The sequence below is a fragment of the Ictalurus punctatus genome, chromosome 21 (genome assembly GCF_001660625.3).
Source record: "Ictalurus punctatus breed USDA103 chromosome 21, Coco_2.0, whole genome shotgun sequence".
In the NCBI taxonomy this organism is placed as follows: domain Eukaryota; kingdom Metazoa; phylum Chordata; class Actinopteri; order Siluriformes; family Ictaluridae; genus Ictalurus; species Ictalurus punctatus.
This window is the reverse complement of record NC_030436.2, coordinates 11,972,458-11,991,264: the sequence shown is the minus strand read 5'-3', so window position 1 is coordinate 11,991,264 and position 18,807 is coordinate 11,972,458. Positions and strand designations below refer to the sequence as shown.

Genomic DNA, 18,807 nt, shown 5'->3' with positions numbered 1-18,807 from the left:
TGAACATCACATTGAAACTGTTAAAACGCTGAGACAAAATATTTTAAATTCTATCTTTATTAAAACTTTGATCTTATCTTCTTTTTTTTAATCTTAAAACTTAATCACTTTATTTTTTGACATCATTACCAGAGTACAGAATGCAGTGATCACTGAACTGTTTCAGCGCGTAACTTTATTCATCATAAATGTAAATGTTTAATCCAGCTGCGATTATGTCCTTTAAAGTTCTGTCCGGTTTGGGATTTTGGCTCCACCCACTATCCGTGTGTGAGGGTGGGCAGGGCCACGGCAACCAGCGTCAGGATGGAGAGGAGGTGTTGACTGTGTGTGTAGGTGTGTGCGTGTCCTGTGGAGTGTGTGTGTGGAGGGCGTGGCCCGTTACACAGCGGCGTGTTACAGCAGCTGATGCACACTGAACCCACACGACCCGGAGAACAGAAACGCTGATACCCCGCTGAGGTGATCAAACAGGTGGTGTAGGACGCACACGCCTTCCGGTAAAACACACCTGAGGGGGACAACACTTCATACTCACTACACCTGATATCACCTTTTTCACATAAACACACTGAAGTTTCTGAAATCAGGACCAACGGGGGGACAGAAGGTGATCATCACTCTACATCACCTCTCACTTCTCACATCAGAGAGACAGTTAGCGGTCGGTCTGTTTGTCTGTCCGTCCCTTTGTGTAACTTTGACTGTGTGAAGAAATGGAAGTTTTTAATGCAGAGGTGTTTGATATTCATGAGTGATTTATATTCTCACCTCAATCAGGCTATTGGGTAAAAATAAAATATTCATACTTAAAGGTCAGTTTTGAATGAGCGGTAAATAAACCAATAAAGTGAATAATAGATAAGCAAGTGAATTAAATGTATAAATAAAAGTAATAGATGAGGATATATATATATATATATATATATATATATATATATATATATATATATATATATATATATATATATATATATATATATATATATAAATTTAGGTTTTTTTCACACGCGGTATGAGTAATGAATAACATTTAGCTCTAAACTGTGGCCACTGCTGTACATTAACATCTCAAACACTAGAATTTTCCAGTTGTTTCGCTGGAATGGATCACAACGCCAGAGATTTTGTTTTCGCTTTACACTGAGGACATCTGGGTTTGAGATCAACAGATGAATGAGACAAAAGATCAGAATTTCAGCTTCATTTCCTCATATTTACACTTAGACGTGTTAACAACTTGGACCATGGCACCTTCTGTTTGAACCGACCAATTTTTTTAAGTGATCAAAAATATTGGAACATGTGACTGGCATGTGTTTCCTGTTAGACTGATTGTTTAAAGAGTAAACAGCTCTGAATGTCTAATCTTGGTTTTATTCCTTCAGTTTCACCTGTGAAGACTGCATTTGTTGTTAAAAAGGATAAACCAACATGAAGATCAGAGAGATGTCTATTGGAGCAATTTTGAAGCTGAGAAAAGAGGGAAACTATCAGAGACATTGCGGAAGCATTAGGTTTAGTCAATACAACAATGTGGAATGTCCTGAAAAAGAAAGAAACCACCGGTGTACTGAGCAACAGACACCGAACGGGTCGGCCAAGGAAAACAACAGCAGCTGATGATAGAAACATTGTGAGAACTGTGAAGAAAACCCAAAAACAACAGACAGTGACATCACCAACAACCTCCACAGGGCAGGGGTGAAGGTATCACAATCCACCGTTCCACCATCCACAATCCACCGTTTGAAGAAGACTTCGAGAGCAGAAATATAGAGGCCATACCACAAGATGCAAACCGCTCATCAGCAGTAAGCATCAGAAGACCAGAATGGAATTCACAAAGAAATGCAGAGATGATGCACAAAAGTTCTGAAACCGAGATGAACCTCTACCAAAGTGATGGAAAGATCTGGAAGGATCTGCTATGATCCAAAACATACAAGCTCATCTGTGAAACATGGTGGAGGTAATGTTGTGGCTTGGGCTTGCATGGCTGCTTCTGGAACATTCTCACTAATCTTTATTGATGATGGAACTCATGATGGTAGCAGCAGAATGAATTCAGTTTACAGGAACATTCTGTCTGTAGATTTACAGAGAAACACATCCGAATGAATCAGGAGGAACTTCATCATGCAGCAAGACAACGATCTAAAACACACTTCCACCTCAACACAGAACTTCATCAGCGGGAAAAGTGGAAGGTTTTAGATTGAACAAGTCAATCAGCAGACCTTCACCCAACTGATCAACATTTCACCTCCTGAAGAGGAGACTGGAGGGAGAAACCCCCCGAAACAAACAACTACTGAAAGAAGCTGCAGTAAAAACCTGGAGAAGCTTCTCAGAATAAGAAACCAGCAGTTTGGTGTGAGTGAGTCGCAGGATTGATGCAGTTACTGCGAGTAACTGCGAGTGTTATTTACTTTCATTTACTTCAGGACTGCTAAGTTGTTTAACATGTCTAGCCGTAAATATGAGGAAATAAAAGTTAAAATTCTGATCCATCGTCTCATCTCCATCTTCTGATCTCAAACCCAGATGTCTTTGGTGTACAGCACACACACACATTAACTCTCCTCGTGCTCCTATAGATTCTGAGGGAACTGTAATTGGACCATCACATGAGAAATGATTATAAGTTGAATTTGGGGAAAACATTTGAAGCATTCGTTGTGATGAACTGTTTCAGTTGTTTTTGTTTGATGTGTTCATCACAAACAGCTGGAAGTCTGTACATGTTGACAGTAAACCTAATTTGCAATGGGGGGGGGGGGCGGGGGGTGTAATTTCGATTGCAGCTGTATCTGTCTGTAACAGGACCAGAAAGTTTTGACTCTGTCGGATGATGCTGCAGGTTCTGAGTGATGATAAAGTGTGATATTCACCGTGTGTGTTCTCCATCACCTCCTTCTGACACGCGTCCTGAATGTTTGCCGTACAGTTTACGATGAAGGTCGCAGCCGAGCAGTCATTATTCATCAGGGTCTCCTCACACTGATAACACTGCATCTGTAACGGCCACACTAACACACACACACACACACACACACACACACATATTACTGTGATGCAGAAGAGAAACACAGCCGTGACCTCATTCCATTATACAGCACATTACATTAAACACAGACGTGTCTGGACTTTTAACGTGTTTATATAATACGAGCAGCATCACTCCCCTGTGTGTGTGTGTGCGTGTGTGTCTCTGTGTTAAAAAATGAAGAAAAAAAAAGGTAGGTATTTGAATATTTTACCTTTTTTGAAGCCATTAGTAGATGTAAAGCAGGATCAGCACTCTGTGAGTAGGTCATCCTGCTGAAGGTTTCATTATTTTATGTTTGTTGTATTGTATAAGATAAAGATGTTGTTAGTGTGTGTGTGTGTGTATGTATGTGTATATATATATATATATATATGTGTGTGTGTGTCCAGGATTTTCAGAGAAGCAGGATGTTTATTTAAGCGCTTGTGAAGCTGTAAACAGTGAAAACAGTTGAATGTTATCAGTGTAAATCAGAAAATGTTTGAATTCAATCTGAATCTAATGCGGAATATCGGAGCATTTCACTTCCTGTGACGTCAGAAACACTTTAATGACATTCTTGCACCTAAATCTTTTTCAAATTAATTATAAACCTTCATTACGCCTCCAACTATTAAGAGACTTCCAGCTGTTAAACCAATATTTATTTCTTTATTTATTGCATTTTTATTAATTAATTATCATCAAATAATATTTTCTTCTATATAACTTCAAGTATAGTGGCAGTGTTAAAGTGACTTTGAGGGGATTATATAAACAAATTAAAGCCTAAAATTAACATGAATCGTTACACTATTTCTTACTTCAAATGACATGTTTCTTTTCTCTTTTTTTCTGTGATTTATTTAATAATTGTATTTGCTGTGAATGAGTGTAGTCAATCAATAAGTGATCAGTGATTTCCTGTGTGATGACTGAAGTCAGTGCTTCTGTTCACAAGTCTGAGCCTTTAACACTTTATTACACCTGAAGAATCTGAAAATAAAGACGGAACGCTACATGCTGTACAAGTATATAATAATAACACCATATAATATTAATAAATGTTTGTGTATGTATATATATATATATATATATATATATATATATATAATATATATAATATGTAAATTTATTTATTACGCAAAATCAGTCTAGTTGTTTACACTGCATTTAAATGAATTATTCACTGTGAGCAGCAACAAGAGAAGTTCTTGGCTATATGGAGTCTCGAGGTTTCCTCCTCTCACCACCAGAGGGCGTATCAGCCACTTCCTGCAGCTCTGTACTGAACATCACTCACCTGCTCCAGGTAAACCTCCTGCTCTGCTGTTTCTCTCTTCACAGCTGTTCTGCAGATGTTCTGATAAAATGAACGGTTTTGTTTTTTGTTGTTGTTGATATATGGATTTCATACGTCTCCTATAAATAATATCCCATCATATAAAATCTCAGAGCGATACAGGAACACCTTCATAAAGTGCCGCAGTGATTTATAATTGTGTTTTATGACTCTGTAACCTTCATTAAGACTCTCATCAGGTTTCCACAATAAAAAAGCGGTGGGGGGTGGGGGGAAGCAGTCAGATGAGCCAGAACGAAAATATTAATAAAAATAATAAAAAAAAGTTTTTTTAAGAGTCATTTGTAAGTTGCTGTAGATAAAAGTGTCTGCTAAATGAATAAATGTAAATAAATGTAAATAAATGTAAGATAAAAAGAAATGAATTAAGAAAAGGAGAGGGAGAGATCAGATGTACACTCAGAGTCAGACATTTACTATCACACTCTGCATGAACTCAGTCGCTTAAACGCTTAAATTCTTTTATGGAATGAAATTACTGCAGAAGCGTGAACATATAATGCACAAGTTAGAGCACATACAAGTTAAATGTAGTAATTAAAGGGAAAGAGATGAATTTACAGAATGTTGTCGATCCTCTGAGACGTGTTTAGTCTCTCGTAACTTTTGAACTGAAAGCGTGATGCTAATGATGCTAACAGGTTCATAGAAGCTTCTAGCCTTTTGCACACATTAAATACATACAATAACACAGCTTTATAAACACACAGTAATCACACACAGCTACCCCTGAGGTCACACGTTACATCTTTACCTTAACACTCATGTTCATTCAGTTTAAATTGTTCTTTTACATAAGTTTGAGCAGCAGCAGATATGAGAGAGAGAGAGACTGAGCATTCTTACTGATCACGGTTTTTTTTTGTTTTGTTTTTTTTTTTTTTTACCTGTAGTGAAGACGCAGACACTCAGACAGGTGAAGACACACAACGTTTGCATTTTCCTTTAAATCCATCAACTGTTTCTTCTCCTCCTCTTTATCAAGAGACAGTCATCTGTTCATCTTCTCATAGAGATACAGAGAGAGAGAAAGAGAGATGTGCGTCCAACTGACTGGCTGTGGAGAGTCACAGAGAGAACAGAGACCTGAAGCAGGAGGTAGAGAACACAGAGAGAGAGAGAGAGAGAGGGAGAGAGAGAGAGAGGGAGAGAGAGAGAGGGAGAGAGAGAGGGAGGGAGGGAGGGAGGGAGAAAGGGAGAGTGAGTGAGTGAGGGTGAGGGAGAGAGGGAGGCAGAGAGAGGGAGGGAGAGAGAGAGCTTGAATTGAAAAAAGAAAGAAAAAAGGACAGAGCAAGAGAGGGGGAGCGAAAGAGATGACTGATGCATTCGAGTATAGCTCAGGAACAAAACACACACAGAGAGATAGAGAGAGAGATGGAAAGATGGAGGGAGAAAAGGAAGAAGTGATAGGTGCACAAAGATAAAGAAGTGAATAGCAAACATGAGACACAGAAACAAGAAGATGAAAAGAAATAAAATTTTACACAGCTGGAGAACAGCAAATTCCTCAAACCACAAGATTTAAATCACATTTCATTACCATGATTGTTATTTACCAACACAAACATAAACACAAGCGCAACATCTACAGTGAATTTAAAAAGTTTACACACCCTTGTTAAAGCTGCAGATTTTTGTGCAGTAAAAAATAAACCAGATAAATCATCTCAGATCTTCCTCCATCTTTAATGTGATGCAGTGACCAACATTCAAGTAAACGTTTTAAGGAGAAAAGTAAAAAGTATGTGAACCATTTTGTAATGAGTCATGTGACTGTGCTCAGAATGAAGCGATCACACACAGTCTCGTGTTCTAAAGTAATGATCATACTGCGGTGATGTCACTGCGGAGCTCCATCTTCTCCACTTGTTGATGATGGCCTTCACGGTGTTCCATGGTACATCTAATGTTTAGGAACTGTTTCTGCACCCCTCTCCTGATCGAGATCTTTCCACAGACAGATACTGTGTAAGCTCTTTGGCTTCAGCAGTCAGATGAAATTGAGAAGATGTGAAACACCTGATACAGAAACAGCTGGTCTTTATTCAGGGTTCATCAGAACCACTTCACTGATGACGGCTGTATGATCATTACTTTAGAATGCTGTTAATAACAGCAGCTTTATTTTTATAGGGATTTTTACAGCTCTGGCAACCTGATGGTTTCCCACTGTCAAGCCAGTAAAAAAGATTTAAATATAAAAAATAAAACAGAGAAACAAGAAGAGACAGAATGAAGCACAACTTAATAAAGGAATAAGAATAACGGAGAGAGAGATGACAGATAAACTGAATCTTCAGAGAAAACACAGAATAATTCATTTCTTCACTTTAAATGAAGTGACCCGTCGCTGTATCCATAAGATATTTATTTATCTGTTTATTCATTTATGGCTTTTTCATTTGTCTTCTACTCTATTTATATACACAGCACCATATATTTCATCATCATCATTATTATTATTATTATTATTATTATTATTATTATTATTATTATTATTATTATTATTTATTCACAGGGAAAAATTCAGTGCACAAAATACAGAAAGTCCATCCAGTTATAAAGAACAAATCCATATGAACAAAATATAAATAAAATGATATAAATTTATAACAACAGGAACAGAGACGACACAGCAATAAACAGCTCAGTTTAGTCAAAAACATAAATATTCAAACACGGCAAATTATTAACAAAGAAAAAGGTAAAAATGTAATAAATAAAAATGTATTAAAGTCTGCACTGTGTGTGGGATAAGAGCAGGGAGCAGTCGATAGAACAGGAAACAATTCATTATCTCAACAAATAATATGGAATTTTTATACTTTTATATTTTTTAAATACTTTTATACTTTAATTTCAAATACAATATTATCTCATCCACCTGGCCCCGCCGCTCAGCTCAGCAAGCTCACCCACCTGCCCCTGCCCCTCAGCTCTGCAAGCTCACCCACCTGCCCCCGCCCCTCAGATCTGCAAGCTCACCCACCTGGCCCCGCCCCCATCCTTGCCCCTCCCCTCTCTCTGGAACACATTCCTTTAAAATTGTAGGATTTAAATAACAATATATGTCAAAGGTCACAGTATTTTTTTTTTTCATTTTATGTTAATGAGATGCTAATCACAGGTAACAATCAGTGACGTGTTCATCCTTCATTAAAGCGATCTGTTAATTAATCCGTTTTCCAGCAGATGTGTGACAGTCATGCGTTTGTTTTTTTTCTGTCAGTGGATAGAAATGTGCTAGAATATTCTATATTCAGACAGAACACATGGAGTGTATGTGTGTGTGTGTGTTGTTTTTTAGTGCAGTACGAGGCCGATCTTTTCTCTCACACCTGATTTTTTTCATAATTTCAGTTCAAAATTATTCAGGCAAAACTGCTAAAATGCAAATTTAAAGCAAACATTAGTGTGAGTGCGCTGCTGAAGGATCAGTTCCTGCTTTTGGAGCTTCAGTTGTTCCAAAATACAAACTGAGAACATGAGTTTGGTTGAGTTTTTACTTTTCAAGGGTTTTTTCTCTTTTTTTCTTTTCTTTTTTTTTTATTATCCCTGACTCCCGCAGGAGGACAGACTGTCGTACAGCGAGTCGCTGAGGGATTCCGGGGTTTCAGACGCTTGAGGCCGATTTGGAGATAAAAGTTCTTCACTTCGTTCCTTCATTAAATCTGCATTTCCGTCTTTAACCGTGTCCTGGGCCCCCTGACTTCGACTCTTCCCCCGTCGTCCTCCTGACGGTGAAACGGTTCTTGGTTCCACATCACGAGGAACCTGAGGAACTTTATCCAAACTCTGTGAAAGCAAACAAAACATCAAAGGAGGTTACAACAATAATAATTTTTATAGTTAATTTACACAAACAGAGTAGGACTGATGTTATACAGGACACACACAAATACAAAACAGACTGTCTGGCTCCACCCACTTCTATCTGCCTGGCTCCGCCCTTGATGTTATTTAATCTTACAGAATATTAGTAGATTTATTTTTTTAAAGATCTCCTGTTTGGCAGTAAGCCAATAATCAGACGCCGTGTTACACAAACCAGCCAGTGCAGCTACACTTGCTCTTTAAGTAGATATTAACAAGATAGCTTCCACCAACATCTTGGTTATAATATCAATATATCAACAGTTTGGCAGAGTAACCAGGATGTGTTCAGGAAGGATTACCGATTCCTGATTAGTTCCTGATTACTCTGTGATTATTTCCTGAATGTGATTACTTTGGGATTACTGTGATTCAGGAGGTAACCAGGATGTAATCACAGAGTACCCACATTCAGGGAGTAATGAGCAAGTAATCACATTCAGGAAGTAACAAAACTGTAATCAGGAATTGTTCAGGAAATAATCACAGGGTATTCAGGAAGTAACCAGGAATTGTTGAAGTATTCTGGAAGTTATCAGGACTATATCAGTGAAGTAATAATGCAAACTAAAATGAGATATTTCTTCATTTATAAAACAAAGAGACACACATACACACACACCTGAAACCCTGACTCGGAGCTGGTGCACCTTTTAAAGTCGTGACGTTGATTATTATTGAACACATCAGTGGGAGATTTATTTAAAAACAGGACAAGGAGCTAAAAATCGCCCTGATGTTCTAAACACTCAAGTGTTCCACAAGTGTGTGTGGGGGTGCGTGTGTGGGGGTGCGTGCGTGGGTGGGTGGGTGGGTGGGTGTGTGTGTGTGTGTGTGTGTGTGGGTGGGTGGGTGTGTAAAATAATAGTCTGTTTGCAGTGCAACATCTGATGGTGAAGATCCTCCATCAATGTTCTCGTCCTTTCAGTTTCCATGGCAACCGCGGACCCAATCAGGAGAAAGCAGAGGTTAATCATCAGTGTTTAGATGCTCAGTGACAGGTTTTTCTTCTTTCTTCTCTTTGTCATCTTATTTTATCTGTCCACTGTGTATCTCTCTCTCACTCAGACACACACACACACATACAGCTGTGCATGAGCCTTGAGTGTGTGTTAAAGCTCCATCAATTTCCTACTCCGTTTGTTGAGTAATTTTTAATCATATGTGTGAAAAACGCTGGATCTCAGCACACTGTGTTCTGAACTTTGGACAAGATAAAAAAGTTAATGTGCTGCGTGAATAATGTGATCAAATGTAAATCAAATGATAATGGAACATGAAAATACATCCTACATGTGGAAACGTGGGAAAAATCACATAAAAATATAAAAATAAGTTGTGTAAAAATTTCACAGGTCATGTGATTATTCACAGTGTCGATGACGTCATAAAATATTAACCTCCTCCGTCATCTGTCTTGGACTCATCACCTGAATAATCATCTACTATTAAACTCATAGTTTATTCCTTTATCTTATTACGCCATAATCATTAACAAATGATCTCGGTGACTATTATTTGACATCGTCAACAACGTCGTTCGGATATATGGCCAGAATTAGCGTAGGAAAACATCACAACATGTGAAGTGATTTTTCTGTAAGTGTATTTACAGTGATTTAGATAAGTGTTTCCTCGTAACATCTCCTCATGCTGAGATCTCACTGCTTCTCACTGCTTCAGCATCTGGGTTCCTCAGGTAAGTAAAACTTTATTTATAGCACCATGGCATAATTAACATTCTCTGTGCATCATTTCCGATAATAAGTACCTCTGTCTTATCTTTATTTAGCTGCAGAAAGTTCAGTGACATCCACATCCACAAGTTTAGGGTTAACCCTAACCCTCTCTGTGCAGTTTACAAGCGTGCCAATCGAGATAGAATTGCAGGTAAATCTGCATACTGATGGAAGGAGATATATCAATAAATTACACCAGCTAATGGCAGCATATATGAGTTAAATAACAAAGGACCCAAAATTGAGCCTTGGGGAACACCACAAGATATTGCATGACGTCTGGAGGTGTGTGTACCCAGTGCAACACAATATTCAATGCCACTAAAGTAGGATCTAAACCAATCTAGGACTAGTCCTGATAAGCCAACCCAGTTCTGCTGTCGGTCTAATGGGATCTCATGGTCGACCGTGTCAAAGGCAGCACTGGGTTCGTGTTCGGATCATTTAAAACTTTTAGAAGAGCGGTTTCTGTGCTACAGTTGGACTAAAAGCCTGACAGAAATGTCTCACTGAGATTATTGATGTTGAGAGAGTTATAGAGCTGTATGGACACAACTTTTTCAATTATTTTGCCAAGAAATGGAAGATTAGACATAGGTCTGTAGTTACTGAGTGCTGAGAAGAATCAGAAGAAATTCTTTCTCTTCAGCCTAACAATAGCGATCTTAAAGGTGTGTAAAATAATTCCTCGATGGAAGGACAGATTAACAATGCTCAGGATGTCTGGTAATAATGAATTAAAGCCAGTTTAAGAAAGCTGGTGGGTAACAGGTCGAGAGAGCAGCTAGAAGAATTGGTAAGTGATCTAACCGGGGCAAGCGTGCTAGGGCTGACCACTGAGAAAGAGGATAGATTACATTTAACAGCAATAGGTGGAGAGTTAGAAGACGTACCAGTAGGACAAGTTCTGACTGTGTTTTGCCGTATGATGATAATTTTATCACTGAAGAAAGCTGCAAACTCATTACACTTTCCAATTGAATGAGGATATTTGAGGTGAGGGGTTTAGCAGTCTGTCTATGGTAGAAAGAGGAATCTGGAGGTCTTTGTGGCTGTCAGTTAGATTTTCTAGCAGACCTCATTTCATTATTGTTGTCATTAAGTTGTTTTTACAGATTGCTTGGTGAAGCATAAGCTCTGTGTGCTTCCACTGCCTCTCTGCTCTTCTACAGTCTGTTTTAGTCTTACAATGGAAGTACTATTTCTCCAAGGTACAGCTTTAATTATCTCAGAGACAGTTTTTGTTTTTAAGAGGGTAACAGAGTTAATACATTTGGTCAGCGTGACGCTAAAGCTCTCCACTAGAGTGTTTAAGGAAGGAAATGAAAGAGGAGGGAGAGATGATATGAGCTCCATGAAGGTCTCAGCTGTATCAGCAGTGAGATAACGCTTAGTGACAGTCCTCTTATCACTCAGTGTTAGTACACGCTGAAAGTCTCTAGCTAAACCATGAGATCACCAGATCCAGTGTATGGTTGTGTGTGTGTGTGTGTGGGGAGGGGGGGCAGGGGTGTGTGTGTGTGGGGGGGGGGGGGGGGGGCTGTAATTAACACATTCATAGTCATTAATGTCCTGGAAAGCAGTTCCCAGAAATCATCAAGAAAACCTTTAAGTCTAAGAGTGTGATAGATAACTAATAAAATTACAGATTCATCACTCTTCAGATGCACTGCAACGTACTCAAATGTATTATATTTCTCCAGAGAAATCTATGTGCAACATAAAGTATGACGGTGTAGATGGGCCACACCCCGCCCTTCTGATTCATTCTAGGGACACAGAAGAATTTCAAACCTGGGCAGGTGTTTCATTAAGTACCACGTTATAATTACTGTCGAGCCATGTTTCTGTCAGGAAAAGAAAATCCAGCTTATGTTCTTCAACAAGCTGGCGAATTACAAAAGACTTATTTGTTAATTCCCGACATTTAGCCCTGCAGATTTAAGAACAGGGAGATGTGATCGTTCTGTAAAATAATTACTTCTACTGTTCACCTTAATTAAATTACATGTATTTGAGGACCTCTTCTGTTTCCTACCACCACCAAGTATCACATTTGACCGGAATATTCTGAAAAGTAGCATGGTTACCTACATGTCAGACACGCCCACGGGTAGGGACGGCTGAAAATGTAGTGAGAGAAGGAATAAATCTTGGGGTGTGATGCTGACTGAGCTTTGTTAGAAGCCCATGCATTTCATCCGTTTCTCAGTCTGGAGACGACTGATCTGAGGGTGACTGTGGCTGTGCTGTCCGCTTCCCGGGTCGTGGGTAGCATTGCTGTTGTTGCTGCTGCTGAAAGCTGTTATGGAATGAGTTCCACTAAGAACATCCTTATGTCTCTATTTTGTACACAAAGCTGTAAAACTCTTCCTCTTCCTCTTCACACGCTCTGCACTCTGCATCACTTTTTAGATTCTTTCTTGGTGTTGTATTATTAATGCACTTTAGTTTGGTCTGCCTTGTCACATCACAGCTACCATCCGGGGACGGTGAAGTCTAACGCGTTCTTCCTCTGACACACATCATGCCAAACTCATTTTCGGCCTGCTGCTCACACTGTGAACGTAACACACTCGGAGGAAAGCGCTATCTGCCCTCTTCTACATACATCAGCTCACAGATGCACACGATTGGCTAGTGTCGCTGTGATTGACAGGGGAGAAAGTATGCCCCTCCCACCCAGATTGAAACTCTCAATCTTGGGATGACAGAGCGAACACTTTTTTCTGTTGCGATGTTATTATTTTGCATTTACATTAGAGCTGTGTTCAGATTCAGAAAGGCATATCTTAACGTTATGCAGTATTTACGTATATCAGGAAAGTTGCTGGTTTACAGAGCCGATTTACGCAGCTGCTGCTTTAAGTGGATTTTCTGAGCTTTACATTCAGGTAATTAAAATCACCTGTGTGCTGTTCACACCTCTGATCTTGCCAGATTTTTCTTTAGTAAGAACGTCTGACACAGAGCTTCTCAATAATGCGCAGACGGCCACCTTTAAACACAAACATATCCCTTTAAACCTGAAAAAAATCAGGGATGGAAAATACGGACCGAGAAAGGAAATAGTGTTGTTTTTTTCTTTGCTGTAAAATGTCCTGGAGTCTGTCTCAGGTGTGATTTTCCTTTTTACAGCAAGTGAACATCCACTAAATCTAATAGGCAGCCTATCTAGTGGTTATATAACCTCCCCGTATACTAGCCCTGGTTTATTAGGTTATTATTATCTAGTACAGCTGTGAATGAAGGTCAGTATTGTTATAATGCTTCATAATGCTTCATCCCCCCCCCCCCCCCCCCCCCCCACACACACACACATACACTCACAACAAACAGATATGCAAATAAATAAATAAATAAAAGACCTAATGCTGTGTGTGAATCAATATTTGACTCGATATCTGACAGGAGCATCTTCTGATTCATTCTTATGAGAAAACACTGCCTCAGGTGTTTCCATGATGGAGCACGCAAACACAGAACCTTTTGGGAAACGCAGCAATTTTACACACATTTAAAGGAAAGGAGTGAGCTTCAGATACACAACAAAGTTATGGAAAAAGTTATTAAAGAAAATAACTTTTTAAGCCTCTGGAAATATAAACTCCTTCCCCAGATCACAGAGACGCTCTCTTTATTCCAAAAATATCACACGCTTTTTATATGACATAATGTTTATGCTATACTGTCTCTAATCCTGGCATGGTGTCGTTTAGGGTTTGTCTCATTAGTGTTGCTGGAGTTTTGATTTAGCTGCAGTTTGGTGTTTTGCGTATTTGTGTACACGCTGATAATCATCAAAGTGTGTGATTTTACTTCATGTGTCAGTGATGAACCATCACACGTGGTGAAGAGAGACATAAAACTCTCAAATAAACAAAATCTTGCAGTTAATCAAATGTTTAATTAGAACAAAATCAAAAAAATGGTTTTGTAGTATAAATGATAGTCCACTTTATAGTCCAGAAAATACACTGTGTGTGTGTGTGTGTGTGTGTGTGTGTGTGTGTGTGTGTGTGTGTGTGAACTCCATATTTCCCTCTATATGCAGCTGGGGAAATTGTTCTACGCATATTTAAGGGTTCTTAAATAGTTTCTATCTGGATTCTGATTATTTCTACAGTTGTACATAAAACATTTTAGGTTCCTTTACATGCAACAATATAATTTAATTTACCTTTAAGGGTTCCTTGATTTATCTCTCTGGAGAAACTCGAACCCTACAGCATAGGAAGAAAATTTTTAGAAAAGGTGGAATAGTGTTCAAATAGGAACCTTATAGATGCATCCAAAGTTCTACAAAGAACTAAGTCTTGGACAATTATACACACCTAAAGTTTTAAACAGAACGACTCAGCATGTGGGTTCATGGGTTCTGTAAATATTGAGTACTCAGCAAAACATCCTACATTCTTCTAGGATTCTAGAAGAACATCAAGGAACTGTTATATCTGTTTAAAGGTTCTTTATGTAAAAATGATTTTACAATTTATAGCTGTAGATTTTATCCTATAAAAAAGTATGACTTGCCGTTATTTAGTAAAGTTACAAATGTTTAATTGTTGCTAAGCTGCTGTGGAATAAAAGGAATAAAACACATTCTGTTGTAGAAAAATAATCAACTTCAGGGTGGCGACAGAAGCTCCACTTCATCATACCACCCCGTCACTCAGTATATTACACACACACACACACACACACACACACACACACACACACACACACACACACACACACACACACACACACCCCACACAAACACAATGTGTTTTATAAAAGCTGTTGAAGCTGATATTAATTATGAGCCAGTGAAGGTCACGTCAGATTAATGTGAACTGCTGAACTTTAATTATTTGAAAAAGATATAAGAGAATTCACTGTGTTCAATGTCTGTGCAAAATAATGATATAATCACTCCGATTAGACATTAACCACACACATACACACTCTCACACAAACACACACACAAACTCTCTATCATGTAACTGATATTATCATTTTTATTCCACTATTCAGATAAATAGCTATAAAACAGACTTCTGCTGAATATTAATGATATTGTTTTTAATGTATATAGAGTTATAGAGGCTGTAACGACACTTCTCAGAGAACGACATCTGAAAGAATCACATCATTATTTATCACTTATAGAAAGTGAATACTGGTGTGGACGACGATGTTATCAGAAACTTATCACATCCTTACTCTTAGCTCCTGTTAATGATTAGCATAGATTTAAATAAATATACACGCATGTTATTTATAATTAACTGGTGACTGAAATAGGTTCCTTATTATTAATTTCTCATAAAGAATATTCAAAGATCTGATTTGAATCAAAGTTCTTTTAAATGTAAAGCATGTGGAGATTTTAAGCTCAGAATAACAAGTGCTGCATAAATAAGACGATTAGCATATTTAACCGTACCGAGAAATAAAATCTCTTTATGAAGTGAATGAGGAGGTTTTAGATTAAAACAGAATTAAATGGAGTGCAATAATAAAAAGCTGCTAGAGAAAGGAATGCAGTGTTGTTTACAGTACGCGCTCACTGATCGTGTTATAAAATCTTAATAACAGCAATGCTCAGTTACAGAACTAGTGACACATCTCATGCTCAGTGTCTGACCTTGAGACAGTGGCGTGTTTGACCTGGAGACAGTGGAATTTTTGAGCTGGAGACAGTGGAGTGTTTGAGTGTTTGACATGGAGACAGTGGAGTGTTTGAGTGTTTGACATGGAGACAGTGGAATGTTTGTTTGACCTGGAGACAGTGGAGTGTTTGTTTGACCTGGAGACAGTGGAGTGTTTCAGTGTTTGTGTGTTTGACCTGGAGACAGTGGAGTGTTTGAGTGTTTGTGTGTTTGACCTTGAGACAGTGGAGTGTTTGAGTGTGTTTTCTCTCTTCTCACCCGCTTTGATGGAGTTTGCTGGCTTGGTGGTTCCGTCTGTGCTTCTGATACTCTTGGTTTGGGAAATGCCCAGTTTGCAGTGGGCGGGGCTTGAAAATGAGCTCCATAGACATCAATGTCTGTAAAGGAAGCATTTCAAATAAAGATGAAATATCAGTAAGGAAAAGAAATAAAAGGTTTGCATGTGAACGATGCCTGACTCGATTGAGTGAAGCTGTCATGAGCTTCCTGTTTAAATGGATGTGTTGTGTAAACACCTTCGTGGATGGTGCTGGACAGATGCACACTTGTTCCCTTGGCCTCTAGTGGAGAAGTGTAGAGTACAGAAGTGTTCACTTCATCTAAAGATGCTAGTCCTCCTTCTAAGGTTCGTGTTTTTCGAGGTTTCATCGCCGCTTGGTGAGAAACAGACGAGCTTTGGAGTTTAGGGTTTAGTTTTCCGGCAGCATTGCTGGCATAGTCAGGAAGTGGGAACGTCCCAATCCCACTGTCCAGAGTACGCATGGAGCCTGAGGGGGAGGGAGAGATACACTTTATATTTTATTTACAGAATTTTAAACTGATTTGGATATAATATAAAGTTTAAAATATATATATATATATTTACACATATATATATATATATATATATATATATATATATATATATATATATATATATATATATATATATATATATATATTTATATATATATATATTTATTTATTTTACTTTGCATTTAGTCAAATGTCAAATGTTAGTCGTAACTCGTTCCTATTTACGAGTTAATATTTTTCCTTTACATTCTTAAAAAATAATTTTAAAAATACAGATTTAAACAATTCAGGAGATTCACCTAACCTTATCACATTTCCATTATTAGCACAATATTCTATTTAAAAAGCGTTCCAGTTCCATCTGATCCTGTTCTTGAAAAAAAAAAAAAAACACTACAATTTTATTTTTACAGATCTAACCTAAACCATTATTCATGCTTGATGTCATGGTTACACCCCAACACGGTAAACAGGAGTGTCATCATAGAACCGTAACAATACTGCAAACGTACCGGACAATCAGAAACTGGGATTTTCCTGGTCGTGGTGTACGATGACAACACTGTGTGAGCTGAATATCACAATATTGAACAGAAGTGGTTATTACACAGAGGGACGTTCCTGCAAGATGCGGAGTGGTACGTTAGTGTTAGTGTAGTGTTAGTATCTGAACCAGGAAGCGTGGAGGTTCCTCTCACACTGTGGGTCTTTAATAAATGACCTGCACTTTAGCTCCAACACTTATTGGCCTTGTGCACATATTGGTCTCCTGAGGTGGGCATTAAGTGACATAAAACAAAATTAAGTGACAAAACCAGCGTAGTGTCGCTCACAGCCTGAGGGGAAAAATCCATCAGACTGAGAGCCAATTACAATTTGTGTCAGAAACTAAAGATAAATGTTGAGTTAAAGGTTATAGTTCTGTTATCCTGAGGCCGAGCTCCAGTGTGGCTCAGGCTGTGTCCAAAACGCTGTGTTCCGTACAAGAACTGTTCTAAGGATTCATTCTGTTAGAAAATAACATGAACTGGGACAGTGTATATGTGTGTATATATACTGCAGAGAATACAGCTAGATATTAGCCTGCTAGTTTTTTAGTGGTTATTATTATACATATTGTATGTGTGTGTGTGTGGGGTCTGGAGTTTGGGACAGAACTGTAAAATGGTTCTAGTAAGTAATGGATGCTAGTAACGGGACGAAGCTTCCGGTAAAAACCCGGATTGAGGATTTGGAATTCTGTTCTCACCTTTAAAGTGCTGCGAGCTGACGGACTCGGCCAGGCTCTCATCAGACGTCATGTCATCACCTCGGGTCATTTCTGAACACTGACAGAGTGAGACAGGATAAAAATACAGTGAGAGAAAGAGAGGAGGTGGAGAATGAGGTGTAAACAATGAATATTTAGACATCTACATCAATACACACTAACCATGATGGCCATGCAACCTTAAAAACTTTCAGGACATCTCACACACTCCATTGTACTCGGAACATGGGAAAAGACCATGTCTGACTCGGAAATGTGCAAAGGATCAGATGCCCAAATCAGACCTCCCAGTCGGAAACTAGGATATTCAAGCTCCGCCTTTTCAGAGTTTGCAGCTCACTCACTCTTGTGTCAATTTTTACTCCATAGTTTCTGATTTGTAACTTGATTCGGGTGATTTATGAGTTAATTATACTAGACAGAGGGGTGTTTTTGCATGGGGAGGCTGATTAGAACAATTCATAATGAAATGTGGATTTTTCACAATTGAAGAATTCTGCACAAAATATTAAACAATTGTTTATCACAAATTTATTCCTTCTGACTCTTTGGTCATTTTAATATTCAATCACATCTTTCTGATGTAGTTTCTACCTTTTTTTTTCTTCCGTAGAACCACGGGGTTCAGGTGTATGTGTCATGTGGTACAACGTCTCTATGCTGATTGGCCACTGGAGGGACGGAGGAGGAATAGTACAGCCCTAGCAAAGATTGCAGTTTCATTGGTTATCTTATAAATGGCTAAAAATAAAGAGTTTACAGCAAATGAAAATGCTGTAAAAAAAAAAAAAAAAAAGGATAAAATTTAGATCAGAAGTCCACAGTGCCATATAATACCAGAAATATGTGACTAAAAAGAACAGCAGAATGCAGCACACATCGCTGGATATTTCCGCATATTCAGTTTATATTTTGTAAATATTTTGTCAGAAGTTTGGTGTAATTCTAGTACGCTCATTTTTAAATGTATTTACAGTAGTCTCCAGCAGCCTCGATCAGACGGTTAGCGTTAATATGACGGAGGACTCTCAGGACATTAGCAGGAATTAAACGATTTGACATCCACACATCGTTCATAT

At 38.4% G+C, this 18,807-nt stretch overlaps 2 protein-coding genes across 2 annotated transcripts in view; both read right to left on the bottom strand.

Moving 5' to 3' along the window:
- Nucleotides 1–60: 60 nt before the first annotated feature.
- Nucleotides 61–5,513, bottom strand: LOC108254996 (ly6/PLAUR domain-containing protein 1). Its single transcript, XM_017450552.3, has 3 exons — nt 5,282–5,513; nt 2,895–3,032; nt 61–511 (listed from the first exon to the last, which is right to left on the bottom strand). The coding sequence occupies exons 1-3, from the start codon at nt 5,331–5,333 to the stop codon at nt 261–263; spliced, it is 441 nt and encodes a 146-aa protein (XP_017306041.1). The 5' UTR covers nt 5,334–5,513; the 3' UTR covers nt 61–260.
- A 9,907-nt stretch (nt 5,514–15,420) lies between these two features.
- Nucleotides 15,421–18,807, bottom strand: part of LOC108281005 (nck-associated protein 5-like) — a 31,684-nt gene continuing 28,297 nt past the window's right edge. The window contains exons 10-12 of the mRNA XM_017496527.3: nt 17,708–17,786; nt 16,179–16,430; nt 15,421–16,040 (exon numbers count right to left, since the gene is read on the bottom strand). Coding sequence (XP_017352016.2) covers nt 15,820–16,040; nt 16,179–16,430; nt 17,708–17,786 — 552 coding nt within the window. The 3' untranslated portion in view covers nt 15,421–15,819. The remainder of the gene's footprint in view (nt 16,041–16,178; nt 16,431–17,707; nt 17,787–18,807) is intronic.